Source organism: Micropterus dolomieu, linkage group LG06 (assembly GCF_021292245.1).
Source record: "Micropterus dolomieu isolate WLL.071019.BEF.003 ecotype Adirondacks linkage group LG06, ASM2129224v1, whole genome shotgun sequence".
Classification (NCBI taxonomy): domain Eukaryota; kingdom Metazoa; phylum Chordata; class Actinopteri; order Centrarchiformes; family Centrarchidae; genus Micropterus; species Micropterus dolomieu.
The window spans coordinates 21,594,788-21,618,581 of NC_060155.1; the positions used below are offsets into that span (position 1 = coordinate 21,594,788).

Genomic DNA, 23,794 nt, shown 5'->3' on the forward strand with positions numbered 1-23,794 from the left:
GCAATTTATAATTATTCCACCCTCATTGTTGTTTCCATTACATAGAAACTCTCTTCACTGCTAAAGGTGCTCCACCTTTGTCTGTTTGTTTGTTGTTTGAGTTATGAGACTGGAATTGTAATGCCAGAAAGATACACAGCTTGTGTGAATAAACTCCCACGCTCGGACAACATGTGCAGCTGTAGTAACGATAGGTCAGGGGTTTGACCTGCGCTGGCCAGGGATTAGATGACCCCTGGTAAGAAATCAGAACAAGAAGAAAGTCAAGCTGAGGTGGATTGACGGTAAAACCAAACATATCAATCTACTGTGACATGACAGACAAACAGTTTCAACTGAAAACTGAATTGTATGTCCAGATGTTTGGTGCACAGTTTTTTTTTTTACTGCAGCTCTTTGGGAAACCACAAACTGCAGCCAGGAGGTCAAAAACAAGAAAAGAATTACATTTGCTATTCCAGGGATTTACCTCATGATCTTCTCCTCCTCTTCCCTACTGTGTGTGTATAAGCCTGAAATTAATTTCACAGTAAATTGTTTTATTTTCCCTGTTTTATCTTGAGTTTGTGGTGTACTACTGTATTGTGAGTTGGCAGAAGCTATGAAATTGATTTTTTTTTATGATAAATTGAAAAAAATCTTCAGAGTGAACTGATAAAAACATATAAAATACATTATTAAAATATGAAGGATCTTTCTTCTTTCCCTTAATTGACTAATTATATATAAGAGTGTTTTGTTTTGAATCACACCCACAGATGGTCCTTATGAATGACAACCAGGCAGGAAAGATAATACTTCATAATTTAATGAAGAAAAGTGTCATTCCATCACACCTCCTGCAAGATATTTTCAGACATAATTTCACTTATATCTCATAGAGTGTGGATAGGTTAGTGCATAAATGCCTTAAAAACAATTAAATGCTTTACACTGTGTTAGAAATGTAGCCAGTGGTACACAACTGTTTTGTTATGTGTCTCCTGAAACTTGCAACAACTGATTTTTTGGCCACCTGGGGCAGCGGAACCACAACACAACTCTTATATCACCTTTTACGTTGATATGGTGAACTTGTTTGCAGAAAATTGCCCATTTATACAGCCAGCAGTTATGTTAGCAACAATATGGGCATTTATTTGGATTCTCTTTAGCTGCTAAATGCAATATATTTGCGGCCATGTAATCCATTGCAATACTTTTTTTTACAAAATAAAACAATACTTTATTGTAATACGGGAGTTGGTAGGTGACTTTATTTAAAGTAATTTCAAATAGATTCCTAGTGCCACTATTAGTTGTGTGTTTGATTCTCATCTTTGCAGATTTTAAAAATTTTATTTTCCTCTTCAACAAGTTGAAGTTACCATTTCACATGGTCACAATAAAGTATGTGCTGAAGCGTGTGTCTCTTGGCGATTGGTCTACATCCATCAACCTCTCACATTTCCTGATGGCTATTTCAGAGGTGTGTCATGCACCTTTAAAAAGTTCTGAAGGCCATTCATAAGAGTCTGTGGCTTGCGTGACACACCTCTAAAATAACTAGGGAAATGTTTATATGTGTTTCCCTGAATGAGAAAGGCTGGAGTTTCCTTTGCCTGGAGACGCTGGGGAAATGAAACTAAGGGTCCAGAGGTTGATGGATATAAACCAATCGTCGGGACGCACACCCTCCAGCACATACTTTATTGTGATCATGTGAAAAGGTCTCTTCATAAGAACTTTGTTGAAGAGGATAATAAAAAAAAATTCCACTAACGTGGGGATTTTAACCCTTTGACTGAGAGCACTGTGCTCTACCAACTGATCATATCATATCATATTGAGATCACAAGAAATGTATCCCATTATCTCTGGAAAACAAAATTTATTATTTATTACATTGAGAAACTTTTCCTGTTGTCATGGGAAAACGGAGTAAAAAATGTGAATGGATGGCCACTTAGTGCTTTCATATGGAACACCTCATCTCAGGTTATACATTTACATATTTAGCTGAGGCTTATATGTACACTTACTGTAAAACCTTGTGAACTCAGACGAACAAATACTTTTAGTGCACTTAAGCTGCTGCATCTCTGCTTCTGACTGACAGGAAATTGAACTACTGGACTCTTGATAGTGAACACAGAGATCTCTTTCCTTATCTCTGGCATCTGAGTCAAGGTAGGATTACAGTGCATTTCGAGCACATGCAGATCTGCCACAAGATTTTTGGACCATATGGGGCTTACACTCCTCCCAGCTGCACCTTTGCTGAGTAAGAGTATTACAGTAATCCTTCGTCCACATGAAAAAAAAAGGCAGAGGCTTCTTTGAGAGGTGTTATCCATGACATCGATGACATGTGATAATGACACTGTGGCCTTTGTTCCTGCAGCTCAGATCACTATAGGCCTGTCTAGATGTCATGCGCTAACAAAAGCTTTATAATTCAGCATACAGTAGGTGTGGAAAAGAAAGATTCAAAAATGAAGTTGACAACAGGTGGTGTTGCCTGCTAATGACCAAAGATTCCAAAAATACATATCAGATATCCAGGACATTTCCGTGGACTTGCAGCAACATGGAATGAATAATGTATCAAATATATTGAGTTAGTAATTACAGAGAACACTGCTGTTTGTTTATCCGTCTCTCTTCATGCTGAGATGAAGAAAATCAATTCTCTATGAACCACTGAGCAGACATCAGAAAAAAACAATAACATTATATATTAGGAAACAAACCCAGTTGTCAATAATATTACTTGTGAAATGAAAAACTACAGTAACAGCATGATACAACAATGCATATATTTTAAGTGTTTCTTTATAATGAACCACAAGGTAGTCTACAATCTCAAGTCCTCTTCATGGTGCTGAGGGCTGCAGATCCTATTTACACATTTAGATTAGTTTACTTTAATATTTATTTGTCAGCCACCATACAGTGTTTTAAAAGAAGCATTTTGTGAGGCTAGCTGACATTGGGACTTCCAACTGCTGCAGCTTGATATGCAACATCCTAACATGCTAGCCAGCTGGGATAGCACTAGGCATACCATCTCTCTCCAAAAAGTCTCAATATTGTGCTTTACTCCCTCTGGCATTTTGTTCAGCACTGTACACCATTTTTTTAAATAAAAATGTTAGTTAAAATGGTAAATAAAAGTTTAGTTGCTAATGGGACAGTTAAACACAGTTTATTTAAAAGGTTTATTTGTACTATGTGTGTAAATGTTTGGAACCCATATCTCTTGTGGATTTAAAGTAAATGATGCCACACAGCTTCTCCCTAATTGTAAATTCAGGAATCGCAGCAATTCCATTGAAATGAACTGAATTGGATGCAAGACTCACAATGCAAGACAAAACGCACTTCAGCAACATGATGTCCAGGCAATTGAGATTTAAATACATATGTTTGATGAGCTGAAGACATTGCTTTTAACAAGATCTTACTTTGAAATGTTCTTGACAGCTGCTTTTTCATTGCTGTATACTGTAATGAGTATTGTGGTCTGCTACAAGTTGATTAGATATTCAATTCAATTTTATTTATATAGCGCCAAATCACAACAACAGTTATCTCACAGCGCTTTTCATAAAAGAGCAGGTCTAGACCATACTCTATGATGTTATTTACAGAAGCCCAACAATTCCCACCAAGAGCAAGCACTAGGCGACAGTAGCGTATTGTTCCTGAATGTGACCATATAGGGAGTAATCTACTTATATATATTAAAATAATTTTAAAGGAACTCATATACTCTTATTCTTCAAAACAAATTATGCTGCATTAAGCTGAGGATACACGCACGTCACCACTGTGACATTAACGCAGATACATTTCATAATGTGACTTGATGAGCACATATGGCATGGGCCCAAACTCATTGAGCCACATCCACATCCAGGGAAAAGTATACAAGGACTTCAATTTGAAACTATAATCAGTCATTTACATTCTATTCACATTAGCGCTGTCTCAAGAAAATTACACTAGCTCATTTCATCTCTATTTTTGTCTTTTAGTCAGAGAATTATTCACAGGGAATTATCTGGCAACCAATCCTAATAAGGCAATCTATTACCCTGCTACTGTGTGAGGACAGAAATTAGCTTGTGACAAGGAAAATCTCACAGTGAATGGCAAATATTGATGCAAACAAATAATATGATAAAACATTGTCTTCCACATGTGTTATTCAATCCAAAAACAGTGGGAATGAAATAAAGATCAGGGTGCCAAATTAAAATTCCCTCATGGGAAATACATGTAGTTCCAAGAAAAACTAAATACACTTAAATGTTTAAGATGCACATATTTTATGTTCAGGATATGTTGTGCAACATATTCAAGGATGCTAATCACATGTTTGAATTTCAGTCTGTTTCTAAGGACACCTGTGGCTGAAGAGCTACCATAAATTGACCATAATTTAAAAAACAAACACCTATGGTAGCCTTGCATTTCAATACACATCATGTTTCAAGGTCAAATGTTTTTCACATTTCTCAAAACCTTGTAAATAACCTACAGGAAAAACCCACTTAGATCTGTTTTGCAATGTTCACATTTTGTGCCAATTATTTCTTCTTCAGTGTGTGTAACTAAGCAATCAGCTAAACATGGATAGTCTGATAGAGGACAAACTAAGGGTCAAACAGAGTGAAATACAACTCTGGAAATAGGCACTTGATTCACTGTTCATGTGCCATCATTAAAAAGAAAAACTCATTTGTACCTCGCTGCACGATTTCACGCAAAGGCAGTTATCAGCCACACATTTGTGCGAATGCTGCATATAATTAAACTGTTCTTCACCTTTGACGATCAGATCTCAGTCAAACCACTGGTGAAAAAGAGCTTCCAAGGGCTTTATTAAAATGTTAAATGCTGTCTCTGGAAACCACACAAAAAAAGAATAAACATATAGTTTTTCAAAATGTAGTTCTGTTTAATTCTACATTTTAATTACAATCCGCAAACTAAAAGAAACATGGAACATAAGGAGGCAGTAAGTGGAGTGGCCATTGATTCTGTATGACGCGTTCTTGGGATAATCTGGTTTCCGCTTTGGGTGGTGCGCAGATGGTGCTGGGAGGGGAAAAAATAGGGACAGGCAGGCTGTAGGGCTGGTGCGGATATTCACCTCTAGATAAGCCCTACTGTACCATGCACTGTGTCAACCAGCCAGTCTTTGCATCCCAATCTAGATACACTCTGCCATAAACAGTGAGCATGACAGAAGAGAGAGAGAGACAGAGAAAAGCGGGAAACTGACTGTGTTTATGTCTGTGGCTGAATTGATGTGAAGGTCTGAGGGTTTGAGAGAGTACAATCGAAGCGGATACATAGTTATCAGTCCAAACACAGCAGCCGGGAGGTAGCAAGCCATGCCTTCAAACTTTATTATCCATCATATACGCACCAGGAACATTGTGTGTGTTGCAGACTCAACAGGAGCCCCAGTAGCCTGAGCCTATGCTTAGCGTGTTGAATGTTTGCCCTAATTGTTTTTACGTTGCTGTGTGCTGAAGTGATTCGTTGAACTTAGCTGCGTTTGGCCCCGTGCCTACCTGCACTGTTTCAGATTAGTTGTAATTAACGTCTCTTGCCCTCACGTGCCTCACTTTTGGCATCTCCTGCTCTGAATCTGTGAAACAGGGGGAGTGGACCATTGCATAAATGTGCAAACACTCTTACTGCCCGTTGCCTTGTGTTTATAGATAACATAAAGACAAAAAGAGACATATTCAAGAGATAGACACAGAAGCAGAGATAAAGACAGAGAGACAGACAGACAGAAACAGACAGAGTGAGGATTAACTTCTCATCCAGTCTTTGCTGTTGCATAGATTGTAAGTAGCTTATTGCACAAAGCACCCTGCATGTAACTGGTGCGTTCGCATGATTTGTTTTGGGAGTTTTTTTGTGTGTCGGACATCACTGACCACATGAAGGCAACTAAGAGCTTTGGGCCTAAAATAGTCAAACTGAGAATCTGGCAGGCTGTGTGCTTCCAATAAATGCATCCAAAGCTATAAAAGGGCAAAGGTTTACTTCCATATAAACATTACTCTTTAATCTTTGATGATGAAAAAGACAATTGGGTGCAGTAAAAAATCTAGGTTGTGCTTTTCATCTACATTAATCATCATGCAGCCATGCACAGTCAGAGTACCAAATTCTATAGGATATGCATAAAAAAAAAATGTGTGGAGAATATAAGCGAAGCATCTGCTGAAAATCTACACAGAGATCATGCAAACTCCACACAGAAAGCTTGCCACACGGTTTGTTATAATTTCCCACAGAGTGCTTTGTGTGAATCTATCTTTCAGAAACTCCCCCCAAAACGAAGTTTTTTTAAATTGAGTCCTAAGACTTACCTTCATCTTTACCGTCATGTCTTGTACTGCAGTGTAACTGCATTGTAAATCCTGTTGTCCTGTTTAATCCTTGTCATTTAAGTTTTGCTTATTTGTACTGTATATTTTATTTTATTTTAACTGTAACTGTCATTTTATATTGCTGTGTTTATCTTGTCTTACTGCTGTTTTACGTCTTTAGAAAACCACTTTGAAAGTACACACGGATTAATATTTACACAGTTAGGAAATGTCTTTCTGTGGACCCTGATTTCCCAAATGGTTATCCTCTCTGCTATACAATATAGTACAGCACTTTTACATAGGACAAGGACAAACATTCATAGTCAATTGTCTCTACAGCCACTACAGTACAAACTAAATTCACCCCTCATTGTTGTCAGAAGAACATTCAAATAGCTCCCAGGTTCGTCAAATTTCATGTTTCATCTATTCAAAAGAAAAGGTGGGGCAGCAGCTCTGATTTCTTGGTGCATTTTCAAATGAATAATAACCACCAGAGGCAACAGTGTTATGTGAAAAATGATTCTGCAGCATGTGGCATTCTCGCTTTGTGTGTAGGAGATTGACTGCAGTGACAATAATACTCACCCAGTGAGTTAGTTTAATTTGATTAAACGCATTTCCACAGAGACAATGCAATTCATCAGAACTACAGGGCATGGATTCAACAGTTGATAGTGAAACCTGACTTTTTTTTCTCCAGCACATTCCTGCACTGAAAATCAACATCCACCTTAATAATTGAGCAACACTCATCAAGCTTGACATTTGGCACACAGATGGCATGCAGGTGTTTGTGTGTGAGCGTGTATGTGGACCCGTGTTGCACTTACCTGGATACAACGAGGGGCAAGATTAACATTTTCAACATCCTCATTAGCAGCTCTCCTGGAAACTGGAAGTACTTCACCTCCTGCAAGTGACAGAGAAAAACATGTTGTTTATAATACAAAGTGTTGTGCAAATATTATAATCACTATGGTGACCTGCATTATTCCTGTTTGTATGTGCAAATTTCTGTGGAGTTTTTTTCACTGCAGTAACCAGACATCAGTTGTTACCAGTCACTGCATCACCATTGTGTTCAATGTAATTAGACACCAGAGTACATTAGGGTTGGTCTGGCATAGTGTTTCATTTGTTTAAGACCTATTTGCATGATTGAATTTCTTTATTGATGTGGAGTTCCACAGGGATCAATCCTTGGTACTTGTGTATTTAGGCATTTGTTCTTAAACATTTAACATAATTATGTTCATGATACAGAACTGGATGACCCTTATACCATCAGTTCAATCACTAAATACTCTGGGGACATATACTAGAATAAAGGCTTCATTTCTTGTGTCTTAAAGGAATTCGCTTGGGGAAATCTGCATTTTTGAGTTAGATGAGAATATAGATACCACTCTCATGTCTGTATTTCTAATTATGAAGCTACAGCCAGCAGCTTCTGCAACAAAACAGATGAAAACAGCTATCCTGGTCTCGGTCCTAGGTTAAAAACAAACAAACAAAGACCAACCAGCATCTCCAAAACTCTCTAATTAACACCTTCTATCTTGTTTATTTAATCTGGTAGTGTTTCCAGTCTTTGTGTTCAGCTAAGATAACCAGCTGTCAGTAGCTACTACAGGACTAAGACAGGTATCAGTACTCCCATCAAACTAATAAAATGAACATATGTATTTTCCAATATGTCCAAGATGTCTAATATTACTTTTGAGGTACTGATGAAGTTTAAGAAGAATCCTAGTGTCATTCTTTGTGCTGACCTAAATTTTCACAAACACAGAAAGACTTTTATTGCTTAAACAACATTGCAAAGATAAGATGCTTAAATTAAAACCCTGTCTGTTTTTGTAACTTCTAGAAATGAAACCTTGATGCACATTTAAAAAAGGCTGTTGCAGCTAAAGTCCTCAGGAACTAAGCAAAGAAAGAGAACACACTGTGCAGTGGCTTTCAGGATACAATTGATTTTTAAATCGTTTTTGCTCTCATATGTGTGAAAGGCGATTTCAAAAAAAGCAATGACCCACCGAGACCTCTTAGGTCATCTGGCACAGGTTTCTGCTGTAGATTCAGTGTCTCCAACTGTGTTTAGCCTGTAGCCTATGCTCTGTTGCTGTCTATTTGTTGCTAAAATACATTTTCACCTTTATAAAAGGTTTATTTTCCCAGTTTCCTGTCAACAATACTTGTTTCTTTTCAGTAGCTGAACAAATATGTGCTTTCTGTGTGTCTGTGTGAGTGATTGAGAAAAGGGTCTCATTATATACTTTTAGTTATGGCATATTCAAATTATGTTGACAGACTTGATCTAAAGCCAGTGGGAAAAAAATTCTGATGAAAAAATGACCAGACACATTTATAATGCCAAATCATTGTGTTTAAAAACAAGACTTACACTCTCAAGCCATGTTAGCAGACACGAGGCACACAGCTTTGAGCTGAATACTAATGTTCACCTTACTTTAGTGTGATATCATGCTAACATTTTCTAATTAGCAACAAAGTTTTATGACAATCAGTCCAATATTTTATGAAAATGTTCAGTCTAGACTGAAGTGGTGGACGAACCGATATACAGAGAGCCATTCCCATCCCTAGAGCCATATTGCTAGCACTGATGAAAAAGATTGAAACTATCGGTAATTTCATATCCCATATCCTGATAAATGGTGTGATGGTTGCTGGTCTTTTGGTCGTGTTTCCTCTTTAAGTAATTCTTTGACAGTGTTAAAAATGAAGGTTTCAGGCAACACTAAATACTGCAGCTTATTGTCTTAAAAGACTTTTTAGGCTACATGAGTTATCTGTTCATATCCTCACCTGTTCATAATTTACCCATGTTTGATCATATGTTGGAAGTTGGGAATTCATACTGAAAAAACATAATAGTACTGAGGGAACCAAAACAAACTATGTCAGGTGTGTTTTTCACACCTCGCTAGCATGAATGTACTGAAAACGATGTGTTTCCCACATTTAACTTCAAACCTCTGGCCATTAATGAACACAGTGCGATGCTGCAGTAGGCTGGTGCTTTTGCTTAATTTAACATTATGTTCAGTACATGAGTGCTGAACAGAGGTAGAGGACAGAAAGGTAAATGACCATAATTGTGGAAGTCACTCAGTTATAAACTCAGTCTGTCTGAATACAAGTAATTAGAAATGGAGCAGCTATCTGTAGTTTAAAAATGTCAAACATGATTTAACTACTTTATTACATTACATCATATGTCTGTGGTTACAAATAAGGGCAATGTGTTTTATAACTGCATTTACATCACTCTTCACAAAAGCACCCATACTATTAGACACACAGCTATATTTATGTGTTTGATAAGAAACTGTTAATAGAATTGTGAGTGAGGCAATTTATCAAACTTCACACAGCTCCCTCTGGATAACTATACAACTTTTTCATTCATGGAATAGTAGTAGCTACTCCCCAATACCTAGAAACAGATTCAAGATTGAGTGTGAGATAACTGTAAAAGGTGTGTTGAAATGTGTCTGCTTAGTCTGATGGTGGATCAGAAACTATGTGGCTACAAGGGAGAAATTAATTCCACAACTTAAAATGGTTTACATCTCACGGAGCTATGAGGTTACTCTTTCTGCTCAGGCCAACTTCACTTAAAGCTGTCATTAAAACATTTTTTTTTTAACGGATCAAAGAACTACGAGTAAAGCGAAAGATCACTCGATTCAGCAGTTTCCTGCAGCTCTATGGAGCCTTTTATCTCATAGTTGTGGTTTTACGGCATGACAACTACATTGTTTCCAGCCACAGCAGGCAGGTGCTTTCAGCAAGAAGCTCTGATATACGTTACCTGCCCAGCACCAAACATCAGTGTGACAAAGTTAATGACTAGCTGGTGAACATAGTGGAGCATCTAGCAGTTAAAGAGATAGTTGGTGGGGCTCAAACCATGGAATGAATGCTAATGTCGCTCTATGTATGCTATTGTCATGGGCAAAAAAACAAGCTAAAAGACTAACAAGCAAAATAAAGGATCTATTTATGCATGCATGACATTATCATGTATCAATATGACATAAGAGGAAAAAAGCCAGTAGAAAAACTGGAAATGAAAAAATTAAATTTTAGTACAGCGCATTTGTGCAGTGAGATGATGGAGCAATAAAAGCTTTTTGGTTCTGTTTCGAAGTGAGAGAGCTTTTAGGCCGAATGGCTGCGTGAATGTGTGTGTGTGTGTGTGTGTGAGTGTGTGTTCCACTGTTAGCAGATGCCAAGACTCAGTGACAGCTTGTCCTTCATGCACACATCTTACACACACACACAAATATTAATACATATATATATACGCATGTGCATACACAATCGTGCACACTCTGAATACTATGTTCACAGACTGATATAGAATACAAAACATACAAACACCCCCACTCCACACACACACACACACACACACACACACACACACACACACACACACACACACACAGACACACACACCTACTTTGAGCAGCAGGCTGAGACACTGGTCAGAAACAATCAACCCTTGGATATGCTTGCACTGTTAAATATTGTCAGTGCATAAGGTACAGAGTGTTTCTGAGGATATGTGCTGTAATTTAATTTATGACATTTCTGTTTGACTTGGCTTTTAATTATAATTGCCTTTCAAATGCCATTGCTTTTCTTTAAACTGTTCTTTAACCTTTTATGCTATTTCATTTTCTTTACAAATAAATCGGCTTTTATGTCAACACTTCTTCTACTGAGACTGGGCACAAAAGGATGAAGGTGTTACTGTAATGAGCCTGAACTGAAAGCCAGAAACATCTTCTAAACACTGGTCTTTACCTTGAATTCCTGAATGCAGTGTGTGAGGATATTAACGCCCCCTGTTCATTCTATACTAAAAAAACATTTTTAAGACGTGCTGCCTTATACAACTGAATTATTCTGCTCTCTTCAAGGGATTGAATTCCTCTCCATGTGAGACTTGTAATAAAAAACAATCTATTTTGGGAACCACTTAATCTGGACATTTTTAAAGAGTGAAATTAATGTTTCACCTCCAGGTCAGGGTGTTCAGAATTGTTCAGAGGCACTCATCAGGCAGCTAGTAGTTTATTTTATAGTATATTTTCTTTTTTTCTTGCTGAAGGAGTAAAATCACCTTGACATGCTCAATTTTTGAGCAGATTGTCTAGCCTGTTGCCCATAGCCCAAGCTCACTGTGTTTGTGACAGACACAGACACGAGCTTTGTCTCGCCATGAAAAACCACATTTCCCTTATTATTGCGGCAATATACCGGCCGTTATATGAAAGGTAAGAAGCTGGAAAGTGTTGGTGTATGTGAGAAACGTCACTCATAACGGTAATTTTCTATGCCACTGGCTCCAGAAAGCCGTGTCGGTATGTGAAAGCACACATGGTTGCATGATTATGCTGCAAACGTTGGTTTTGTAGCCTATATAACTGAGCGAACTACTGGCAGACCTACTTTCCGCATTTATTGTTGGATCTCTGTATGAAAGGGGCTGACAACAGACCCATCTGTGAACACCTCCTTCTGTTCGTGCACAGTCTGAATCACAACATGATCATGGGCTGGAGGGAGGATTGTTGCTGTCACAACTGTCAAAAACCAGTGAATTCAAGTAAACTCTGATAAGTTAGTCTATCTGTTCTTAACACAACGCTGTCAACGTCAGAGACCCACCGTCAAAAAAGTTAATTGCAAGCGTGTAAAGAGCCTAAGTGATGTTAATGTTAGAAATTTACAGTTACAGCTGTTAGACAATATAGACCGCAATGTCAGTCTGTCAGTCCTTCCACCACTTTAATGTTCCAGACTGAATTATCTAAATGAGTAGTGTTTTATTTTTTTGTCATCAGTTCAAAAAAAAAGTGATCCCCTGAATTTTCCTCTAGTGGCATCACAAGGTAAAAATCTTTATTTGTCTAAGACTATATGATTAAATACTTGCAAAACTAAATTACATTCCTTCAGCCTCAGCTGTACTTGCAGCTGTGTTTAGTCCTAATTAGCAAATGTTAGCATGTTAACACACTAAAGCTAGTTAACATTGTCACCTGAACATTATACCTGCTTAACATCAGCAAGTGTGGCATCATCACTGTGAGTATGTTAGCTGTGGCATAATACCCTATGTTCCGATAGGACCATATTGTCATAGAGGTTAAAAGAAAACATACTTAAAAATATGGTAAATTGGTGTCTCTTCAAGAGCTAAACAGACTTTTAGAGGGGGCTAGAAATAAAAATAAGGCTAAGTAATTAACATAAGGTACCTGAGGAAATGTGAGATAGTGCATGTGTGTGTGTGTGTGTGTGTGTGTGTAGGAATTCTACATGTAGAAATAAGGGAAAAATGTCATAAAATACAAAAAATATGTGTTCGCCCTTGGGACGATGAGGTGTTGGGGTAGAGTCAATAAATCTTTTGTTTACATTAGATCCCCTGTTCTCATTTTCCAGGCGAATTAGAAGTTTAGATAGTGTCTCAGTGTGTGTCCTTATACTTCTTATTCTTTAAGGCACGATGAGCAAACTCCCGCATGTGTTGCACAATTCAAAATGAGATTGTGGAAAGTAGAGAAAGGTTTGCCTGCAGCAGATTTTTCAGAATGTATTTAATTTTCCCTTCTTGTATTATGCTATTGGGGTGTGGCTGTACCAAATAGTGGGAGGACAGGGAAATACGAACTAACTTGATGCGTTTTTGCCAGCTCACCGTCAGTTTCCATTTGGGCTCAAAGACAACTTGGATCTCACACATAAAGCGATTTAGCCTTTTGTTCACCGCACTGACACTGTGCTGTGAGCTTCATCAACAACTGTCAGACGAAACCTTTCCACTTGAATGAGTTTGCTCCCATGCACACTGACTCTTCTTAAAGGAGATGTGTGTGCAGTACTTTTTTGTTGATTTCTTTCTTACACTCATTTCAGTCATTATCAAACACAAACTGCTTTGAGAATTAATCATCCAGTTGCCTGCAGGAATGTTTTTTCTCGGCAGCCTCTTTTCATTCTCTGGATTCCACCTATTTGCTGTAATTAATTCCCCATTCAGTCTTGTGTAAATTATATAAGTGGACACAAATGGTATGCCGACTTGATGTGTCTGTGAGTAATTGAGAACTAATCTCGCCACTGGCAATTCTTTTCCATTGATGTGCTCAGACCAGCTGAGGCTATAGGCAATCTGAGCGACTGATGAGATATTGTCTCACATTTTAAAATAGCAGGGAAAAAGCAATTTCATTGCTCTTGCATATGTCTCTTGCCATTACAATGTGCCTGCTGCTGCACAAATTGGCTATTGGATGAGCCAATTCAATGCCTTTTTAGGAGAAAGCTAACCAATTTCATTTGGCGTTTTTTCTTATTCTCTCAGGTAAAGAACACCTATCAGTAACTTAGGTGCCATCCACAAAGCCCTTCCCGAGACACAATCTACTATTTATTACAGCTGTCTTTCACTTTAATGGTCCTAGTGTGGGTGATTGTGTTGATAAAACCTAGATTTTGGTGGAATTAGATGAGCTTTGATGAACCAAGAGGGGCTGGTTTATAAATATAAGGTGAAAAAAATATTATTTAAAGTGAATTTGTCAGTACGGTGTTGAGTGTGTGTAATGTAAATTGTGAGGACTCACGGTATCTATTTAGTATTTAAGGTTAAAGTTAGAATCGTGTCTAGGTTAAGGTTAGGGTAAAGGTTGGGTTCAGGCACGTAGCAGTTATGGCAGAGCTTCCCGGGACTGAATGTGAGTCAGTACTGTTCAAAGACAGTAGTACATGTTTGTGTTTGTTTATGATTGTGAAAATGTTGGTGGTAGCACACAGAGTGGAGATAAAGAGGCAAATGAAGGGAACAGGGAAATTGGTAATCTCTTGTATTAGGAGCTGTGGTGGCTGATGCCATCACATATAAGAAGGAGACAGGGGCTCACACATGGACACTTGAGGGGGTAGATAAGGCAGGCTGGCGGGTGGGCTGTTGGGTAGTGTGAGGGGGAACCAGGGGTCAAAATCATCACCAGGCATTTTAACCAACTGACCTGCTCAGAGAGCTGCTTCCCTCTGAGGAAGAAGCCTAGCAGGCAGCCAATGACCACGGCCAGCACAGACAAGATGAGCAGTCCGTTCTGCTTGCAGACGTTCTTCACCCGCCCCCACACTTCATCCAGAGCCACTGCCATCCTCCTGCTTGTCCTGGTCCTGACTGCAACCTCGCAATCCCCTCAAAAAAACAAACACCGGAGCAACCCCCCACCTTTTACCGCTTATTCAGCCATGTAGAACCAACACAGAGCCAACAGCCTCCACCACACTGAACGAAATGGCTGAGTGCAGACACAGCAGGTGAGGCAAGATAGATGGATGCACACTAATGAAGGAGCAGTATGGATTGAGAGAGAAGAAATAACTGAGAAAGAAAATGTTCAAAGAAAGAATAAAGTTCGGATTTGGTTAAGGAGGGGCGTGAAAAGTAAAATTAAAGAGGTAGTCGTCCAAAAATAAAGCACTTCAGGAGTGTTCCTTCTCTGAGCTGCTCCCTTATTTATTCCACATGAGACTAAGAGCATCTCACACTGTTCATCTCTGTCTATCTGTGTCTGTCTCTCTCTCTCTCTGTCGGTCACCTCCCTCTGTCACTCTGCCCCCCCCCAAAGTATTCCTCCTGTGGCCAACAGGGGGCTCTGCGACAGCTGGTGGTATTGTCATCAGGGTTAATACTACGATCCTATTAGGCTGCGCTGCACGACTCAGATCTAAGGCTGGATTAGAGAGCTCTCTGAACAATTGGACAGCGGATTGTTCCAGATCACAAAAAAGGGAAAAAAAAGAAAAAAAATCACAAAGAGCAACATGAAGTAAATAACACAGGAAAACAGAAACAGGGCCTTCCAATCTTGGTGGTCTTGGCTTTTCTGTCTCACAGAAGTCCAGTACACATGATTGAACATAATGATGACAACACAAGGTACATGTGCGCCCACAGAAATAAGCACATAAATTCACAGTCTGTATACTCGATTGCTCACTAATCATAATTCATGTTTTTAAGTACACACACACACACACACACACACACACACGCAAATACAACATGCAAGTTATGCCCATACAATTGTAGGTCATGAATATTTATTAGCGCATTAGCAGTCCATAAGTCTGATCTGTGATGACTTTGGAAACATCAACTCACACTCAAAAATTAATTTACAAAATATCTTTCCAGTTTTCATCAGCTCTAAACTTAGGAATCAATGTCTCCATTTTGTAATGACAATGTGTTTACTTTGTGTTAGGCAGACGGGGAGCTCTGGGAGATGACTTCATAGAACAATCCATCTGGAACTAGTGTACCACAGTTATATCAACAATGTCTGAGTCACAGAGCGAGCAGAAAGATACCTTCAAGATACCACTCCGGCATCAGCCTCACAGGATCCTCAAGGCACCAGGCCTTGTCCAACATCAGCCACCAGAGACAGTCTTCATCTGGGCACCATGCAGACATCAGTCACAAGTTCAGGCTTGCCTTGTAAGACCTGCCGTTTATTACTGAGCCGGTTGTGTGCAGTGGGTTTTTACAGCTTTTTTGCTGAAAACGACACTGTGTCTAAACTCTCACCGCTCTGGTGAGAGTGAACCAAAAGTAAATTTGCAGTCTGACAGCGAAACAATGAGCTGAAACTCACTATAAAGCCTGCAAAGTCAGGTAATGATTCTCTGTAGCTTCATCACTATAAATGAGCCCTTTTACATTGTTACTGATACAATGCCATTATAAAAATATTAATTGTAGGGAATATTTCTCAACCCGTGAGACTTAATCCTTAAATTACTCTGAAAAAGTCAGAATCATATATGGAGATACATGGTTTTCTTTGGATCCACATCTTTATCGACTTATTATAAGTATGGGATTATAACAAACATAATTAATCTTTTAGTATTAAAGAAAGAAACTATGAAACTATGTTTAGGTCAGGTCACATGGTTGGATACAATTCTATGGAGTGCAGGTGTGAAATTAACTTTAAATTGAAACACACTGTGCTTAAGGTGAGAATGGAACAGGAGATAAACCAGCATGGAAAATGTCAGGATATCAGAAATGGTGCTTTCTGTTGTGGTACTCGATGCCCTGATGCTGTGAGACCAGAAACCTCTGCAGCCATTTTACTCTACACCATAATAATTTTCAATATTTCTTTCAGTAAATTTCCAAACAATGGTGTGCACTACAGTCCTGCCCACAAAATTATTGAACTAATCTTGGCTTTTAGAAGACAGCTAAAGCTCAGACATGTCATCAAGGTGTAAAATGATGCATTGTTTTCAGTTGATGAAAACACACATAGAAGATCACATTGTTAAAGACATAAATACACTTTTGTCGGCAGCGTGCATAACATCTCAAACAAGACAGAATTAATATACCAATTACAGTGAAAAGAAGTGCAACACATATCAGGCGGTGCAGGGATTTTTTCCACAGCTGTGGGGATTGTTGCTGTGTAATGGGGAGGTTGGCATTATCTGTCATGTGGCGGTGATGGAGAATGTTTACTGGCTGGTGTCTGCGGGCTGACAGGGGAGGAGAGATGGATGAGAAGAGAAGGTAGAGGAGGGAGGACGGGGGTGAAGAGCCAGTTGGGTGGGGAGTGGGGTGTCGGTGGCAGGAGTCGTGTCACTGCTGTGATTTGCCTCCTGTGAATCAACACGTTCATGAATGAGCAAGTGGTGAGAGACTGAATTTGAAACTGCACGTTCATATTTGTGACTGTTATGTGTGCATTTCTGTTTCTGTGGGTGTGAGTGAGTGAATATTCATGAACAAGTAGGTGTGTGTTCTAACCGCCACATCCGTTCACTATCCCCCACCACGGTCAAATAATCCCCTTTCTTCTGCCAATTTTTTCTCTGTTTCTGGATTGGACTGGCAGAGATAATCTGAGATTAGAGCGAGCAGTCAGGCCTGGTGTGCTCCTCATTCATAGATGGGGCAGACATGTTCGACATCCACAGGTCATCTGCTGTGGGCTTGTTCCATTACATATCATGTCAGGGCAAAAATGTATGAGATGGGGGCAATTTGCATGCTAAAATGAGGGCGAGAATACGGTTGCTGCCTGTTGTAATGAAGCAGCTGAGTCCATCCTCATCAGCCTAAATGAATGTAGTCCTGAAATACTGGCAGCTATATGCCCATGTGACTGACAAGCAAGAGATTTCAATCATCTAATCTCCTTCAGTTTTAACGTTTTCTTTTTGTTCCCTTCTTTTACTTACTCTGGCAGTTTTCAAATATATTCCGATGTTCTGATTATTCCAGTATTGCTCTGCAATGTTTCTGTAACAAAATGTTTGTGTGTTTTATGATGGAAACATTGTCCCAGGAAGCAGGAAAGATGTTCTTCGACTACCTCTACTCCATCCCTTGGTCTCTTTGCTCATAAATCCAGTACAGGTATGACAGATGGGACTCCTGTTATCTATCTTTTCTTTCTGACACACACTTTTGTAAAGCTCAAGTGTTAGTGCAAACTTGATTTTGGTAGCTCTGTGCAGTTGTAGACAGACGCATAGGCAATCCAGAATGAGAAAAACATTTCTGTTTATGTGAAAATAGTTAATTTTGTTCAGTTAATTTTGCTTGTCCCTTTGAATCTCCCAGAATCCAATTGAAACTCCACACACAAGACAATCAGCCTTTTGTAAATTTGAAATGATTGTAGCTTTTCAACTGAGCACTGAAGTATTGTTTGTCTCACCAGCCCCAACCAGCCCCAACTCACACTTTTTCATTGTTACAATACCTTTTTTCTTGGTGGATGTTTTCCCACCGATGATATAAGATAAATGCCCATTACTTAGAACATAAGGAATGTGAGTGGTTCACTTCCTCTTTAAGATGATGACTGAAAATGCCATTTTTCACAAGAGGGCATTCCCCTGTGCCTTGTTACAGTACCCCAAAACGGATGGTCTCATTAGCAACCCCCATGTCCATTACTTTACCTTTCACTGTCCATCTTATAGATAATTGCATATTTTCTAGCAGCAATGTACCTCACACAGAAAAATTGTGTAAATCCTTCAGTTTGATGCTTTACATTTCTCTTTGTTTAAAACCTAATTGATATGCGAATGCACATTATCCTTAGATTGCCGTCATGTAAAGGAAGGACGGACTGTTTTTATTTCTCATTAAAAGAGATTGAGGTTCTCATTCAGTCAATGCCAGGCCTAATTTATTTGAATAAAGATTATTTGGCCCTGCAATGGACTGGCGACCTGTCCAGGGTGTACCCCGCCTTTCGCCCGATGTCAGCTGGGATTGGCTCCAGCCCCCCGCGACCCTGTACGCAGGATAAACGGTTGATGATGGATGGATGGAAGAAAGATTGTTTGCCAAGTAATTTATCGTTTCGTTTGTCTTGTCACCTTTTTGGCCATGCTAGCAGTGGGGTTCTAGGGATGGCATTACATTGCATGAAATTAATCAGAAAAGGTTTATAATTACAAATAAACCTATTGACCTCCTCAATGAATTCCATCTTCATGTCATTTGAATACACAAAATATGAAGCAATTAGGGTTTTTTGTGCCGCAACAATGTCAGACAGTTTGTCTTTTCCTAATCTTTGGATGGACGTGACAATTCCACAGAGAATTATCACCAGACTCTGCAGCTCCCCTCAGCTTTAGGTTACTGTCTACTACATCTACAAAGCTGCGATGTAAATCACTTGCCCTGTGTTCCCCTCCAAGAAAAAAACCCCATCAGAAACCAAGATATTCATATTTTTTGGTTTGTTTATACAGCCCCCTAGATTTACATTCATTCGATGGAATATAGCGGGAGCTACGCAGGTGACAGACATGAGACTAACGAGGCAGGCAGAGAGATAGCAGGGAAGACAGAGAGAGAGACAGGCAGGCAGAGACAGCAAAGGGGAACAAAGAGGCAGGCAGACACTTGGGGCCAAGTAACCCACACAGACAGAACACAGACCAGAATAAAACACTAAGACACAAAACTAGGAGCTAAAACACAAGGAACAATCTATAACACATGACAGACCGGTACAAAGAGAGCTGAACAGAACCAGTAAATGAACAAGGGAATACACAAAGCTAAACAGAGGACACAAGACCAGGAGTAAACACTAAAGACATGAACTAAAGTACAGGACTAAGAACAATGACATGGAACCAAAATCAAAACACCGAGAATGCATGGCCAAAATAATATAACACAGACAAACTCAGGACAGGATCGTGACAACAAGAGCTTTGAACAACAAATAATGTGAAATACATTTACATTTACTCATTTGACGCTTTTATCCAAAGCGACATTTGACAAACAATAATAAAAATAATCAAGAGCCATATACAACAAGGAAACACATCACCTGACAACTTCATATAGTCAAATGATTCTTTATGCATTTTCTCGAACTGAAAGATGTTTAAACAACCCTTTAAATCATTCTGCAGAGAATTTCACAGTTTGACACATAATGCTTCTTTAAAGTTGTCAGTGCATACTGATGCTTAAAATTAAATTTCCATCTGAGGTCCTCATCCTCTGAACTAAATGTTTGTTGATGTTCTGGCCTGTACATAACTAATAATGTCTATTACTCACCTAAGCTAATTAAGTTTCAATAGTCCTGACATATTGAACAGTCTGTTGGTGTGTCCTTTTGAATCCACTTTATGAATAAATAAATAAATATAAAATAAACTTGTGGAGACTAGCTTTTTTGTTCCCAAATTAAAAATGAGTACCCACAAATTGGGGTCTTGTTCTTGAAAACTACGCATGGTTTTCCAATGATGTTCTTCCGACCAACCAAATATGCTGCAACCTAGTATTGCACTGATCATGTATCATTATATTTGGGCTTGTGTGCACTTCAAGAATTCAAGAATATTTCCAATATCAAAAGGAAACTGTCACTGATGTTTTCTCTTCTGAGGCTTTACGTTAGTCACTGAGAGCTAATGTGGAGGACTTGGACCAATAATTATGCAGAAGCAATGCTACTGTTGACCTCATTGCAGTACAATCAATAACAAAGGCTGAGGAAACACAGGCACATATTTCACCATCATTCTTTTTCAGTTCAGAACATAGTTTAGGTATAAATTAGGTATGTACATTTAGTTTAGGTATAATTTAGGTATGTACATTTAAAATAATACAGTATCTAATGTAAGGATTTAAAGGATTTCAAATTCAGATATGGCGATATATCAGCCAGTTTTGTGGTGGATTTGTGGCATTCCAAAACAGGGGAGTTGCAGAGTGCCCTCTGGTGGACAAACTATGCAACAAAAACACTCATAACATGATTGAAGGACCCATCTTATGTCTCTTCATTTCTTTTTTATTTGTGATTTATTGGCTGTTGTAAACACAGAAAACTATTTATCTGCAATTAGCTCAGCCGATAATACTGTTATGCCGATGTTAGGTTAGGCTCTAGTATTTAAGTTATGTAGCTGTGATGGAGTCCAGGGTTTTTGTCATATAATCACAATCCAGTCCTACTATTTCACCCTACTTTGGGATCTCTAATGGAGGCCAATGCCCTAAAAATACCGGTAAGAAATATGATCAGACAAAGAATTGTAACAAACAATGGTATCAGTCTCCATTAGAACTATTTCAGTATGAGGTATGTTAAATACTAAGTGACACAGAGTGAAACTGAATGAGTCATACTGAGCCTGTAGGTCTGGTCAATAAGAGAAAAAACAATGTTTCAACCAGATTTTAAAATTTTTTGGCCCAAGTCACAGAGTAACTTCTCTGGGGTTTTTTGCTACATGGAAAAGGCTGCTCTTTTTCAAACCAAGCAAACATGTAGCATTGCATGTAGAAAATGCATGCAGTTTACATTTCCTCTTTGCATTGAATGAGATGTGAAAAAACACCCAGGTGCTATTTAGTAAACCAGTAGCCTACTAACTGATATTTGGGGGACGGTGCACCAAGCTGTAAACATTATAATGATGATGTGGTTAATGTGATAGCAATCAGATGGCTTTTTATACATCCTTCTCTCTTTTTAGAAGTCAGTTACTCTACAGTTTTCCCCTGCTAGTTGCTTACCATGACTGTCTGCCTTTTGGTGCTTAGCAGGAATCTTACAGAAACGTTATGGGCCAGGAAATCAAAACGTTGAGCTAAAATACACTAAAAGCCTTCGTGGCACTGATGTAAACTGCAGAATTGGGTGATAATTCTCTGTGGATTTGTTACTATGAGTGACCCCTTTTCACAACACACATAACAATTTTATACATTGTTAATATTAAAATATTGATTTGTACAGCTATTTCCAAGTTGACACTTCATGTCAGAAATAATAAAGATTTGGTAAGGGCTCCCTTACAGGTGTGAGAAACCTGGGCTCCGTTACAGGTGTGAGAAACCTGGGTTCAATCCCTTTGGTGTGAGAAACCTGGGTTCAATCCCCCACAGTGATCCATCCACCATTGTGTCCCTGAGCAATACACTTAACCCCTAGTTGCCCCAGAGGCGTGTGACCTCTGACATATATAGCAATTGTAAGTCACTTTGGATAAAAGCGTCAGCTAAATGAATAAATGTAATGTAGAGTGATGTCAGGCAAGTATGGTCTTTTCACACTCACACAGTCCTGCTACAGGCACAAAAATCACTTTTATGTAATCCATGGTACAGCCCCTGTAATTACTGCAGTGTATGGTCAAGACCTCTAAATCATTACACTTCTTAAATACTGTAACTTTATGATCACACTTAAGATAGGGTATTGTATTGGTCTATTTATGGCAAACAACATTATTAGATCACAAGAGACTGTAACCTGCATTGTTTGTGTCACTGTGTTGGCTACTGTAATGGAAGAGAGACATTGAGAATTTACCTCCAAGTTCGCTGTAACAATGTGCTCAAACAAAACAGGAGACTTCAGTTTGAATTTATGAGAAAATTCAGATTCAAACCGTTTAGTTGAGTGAACTTGTTTTTATGCTTTTTGCGAACAAGTAGGGGAGACAGGGTATGGTTATAACACTTGTTGCTTCAGCAACTTTAACTCACTGAATTTTTATTTGCTAGCCTCATATACAAAGTACCCACATTTTGTTTACTACAAAAGGCACTAAATCAATATCACAGACCTTGCGAGTTGATGTCAAATACATGGTGTTCCTTTGTTACTACATTAGCCCATTACTGGGGTAAGTTCTAAGACATGCTGGGGTAAGGTGTAACAATTAGATAAAACAAGCAAAATGGTTGCCATATGGTATGCTTCAAAACAGGTCTATTGAAATAAAAGAACAATTTTTGTATGTAAATTTGTTTACTAGAACAAACTTATTAAAAATTATGCTAACTAAACACTACTATGTACCTAATTAAAGAAAATATTTTTACATTGTTACGTCTAACAAAAAAACCCCATCTGTGTGTGTGTCAGTGTACACACCACTTCAAGCACAGGTCACAGTGCTGACAAATTAATGCTGGTAACCCTGGAGTGCAGGCTTGGTGGGCCTCAAGACTGCATAGGACAAAAAATAAAAAAATAAAAAACTATAATCAAGAAAGGCCTTATAGAGGAAGGGATTTAAGGCCTTTTACAGAAGCTGGGGAAATGCATCACTTGTTGCCTAAGAAACGATAATTTAATCTAATATAGGCTAGGTCATACAATTTATCTGTAATAGTAGGCCATGATAAACAAAATACAGTTTTGTTCAAAAAATGTACTTTCTTACATCAAAACATTTCTTAGGGCAGTGCGGTGTTGCAGTGGTTAGCACTGTCGCCTCATGGCAAGAAGGCTGTGGATTCAAACCCAGTTTTCCCCGGCCTTTCTGTGTGGAGATTGCATATTCTCCAAAAAATGTCCTTATGTGAGTGTGTGTGGCCCTGCCATGGACTGGCACCCTGTCCAGGATGAACCGGCCTATCGACCGATGTAAACTGAGATTGGCTCCGCCCCCACGCGACCCTGCAGGCAGGATAAGCCTTTGGCGATGGATGGAAACATTTCTAACATTTTTTTCTCCATATATTGTCAATGTGCCTGTTTCCAGCCTTGACAACAACCATGCATGATAAGGGAGGAAGCAGGTAAAATTCTTAAAATAATCCCATGACTCCTATTTTATCTGTTGTTCCAACTCTCCCCATGTTACAACCATTCCCTGTCTCCCCTAAATTGTCAACAAATAAGCTTAAGACTGTCCAAAAAATTCAAGCAGATTAAGTAAGTAGAGTGCTGCTATAGGTCTGTGAGTGGAGGGAGACAGAGAGAGAGAGAGAGAGAGAGAGAGAGAGAGAGAGAGGGTTCTTCAGTTTCCATCTC

At 38.8% G+C, this 23,794-nt stretch overlaps 1 protein-coding gene across 2 annotated transcripts in view; it reads right to left on the minus strand.

Moving 5' to 3' along the window:
* Window positions 1-14,602, minus strand: part of slc1a7a (solute carrier family 1 member 7a) — a 32,103-nt gene extending 17,501 nt beyond the window's left edge. For both annotated transcript variants that reach the window (XM_046052933.1, XM_046052934.1), the window contains exons 1-2: window positions 14,462-14,602; window positions 7,217-7,296 (exon numbers count right to left, since the gene is read on the minus strand). In XM_046052933.1, the coding sequence (XP_045908889.1) occupies window positions 7,217-7,296; window positions 14,462-14,602 (221 nt within the window). The remainder of the gene's footprint in view (window positions 1-7,216; window positions 7,297-14,461) is intronic.
* Window positions 14,603-23,794: the final 9,192 nt, after the last annotated feature.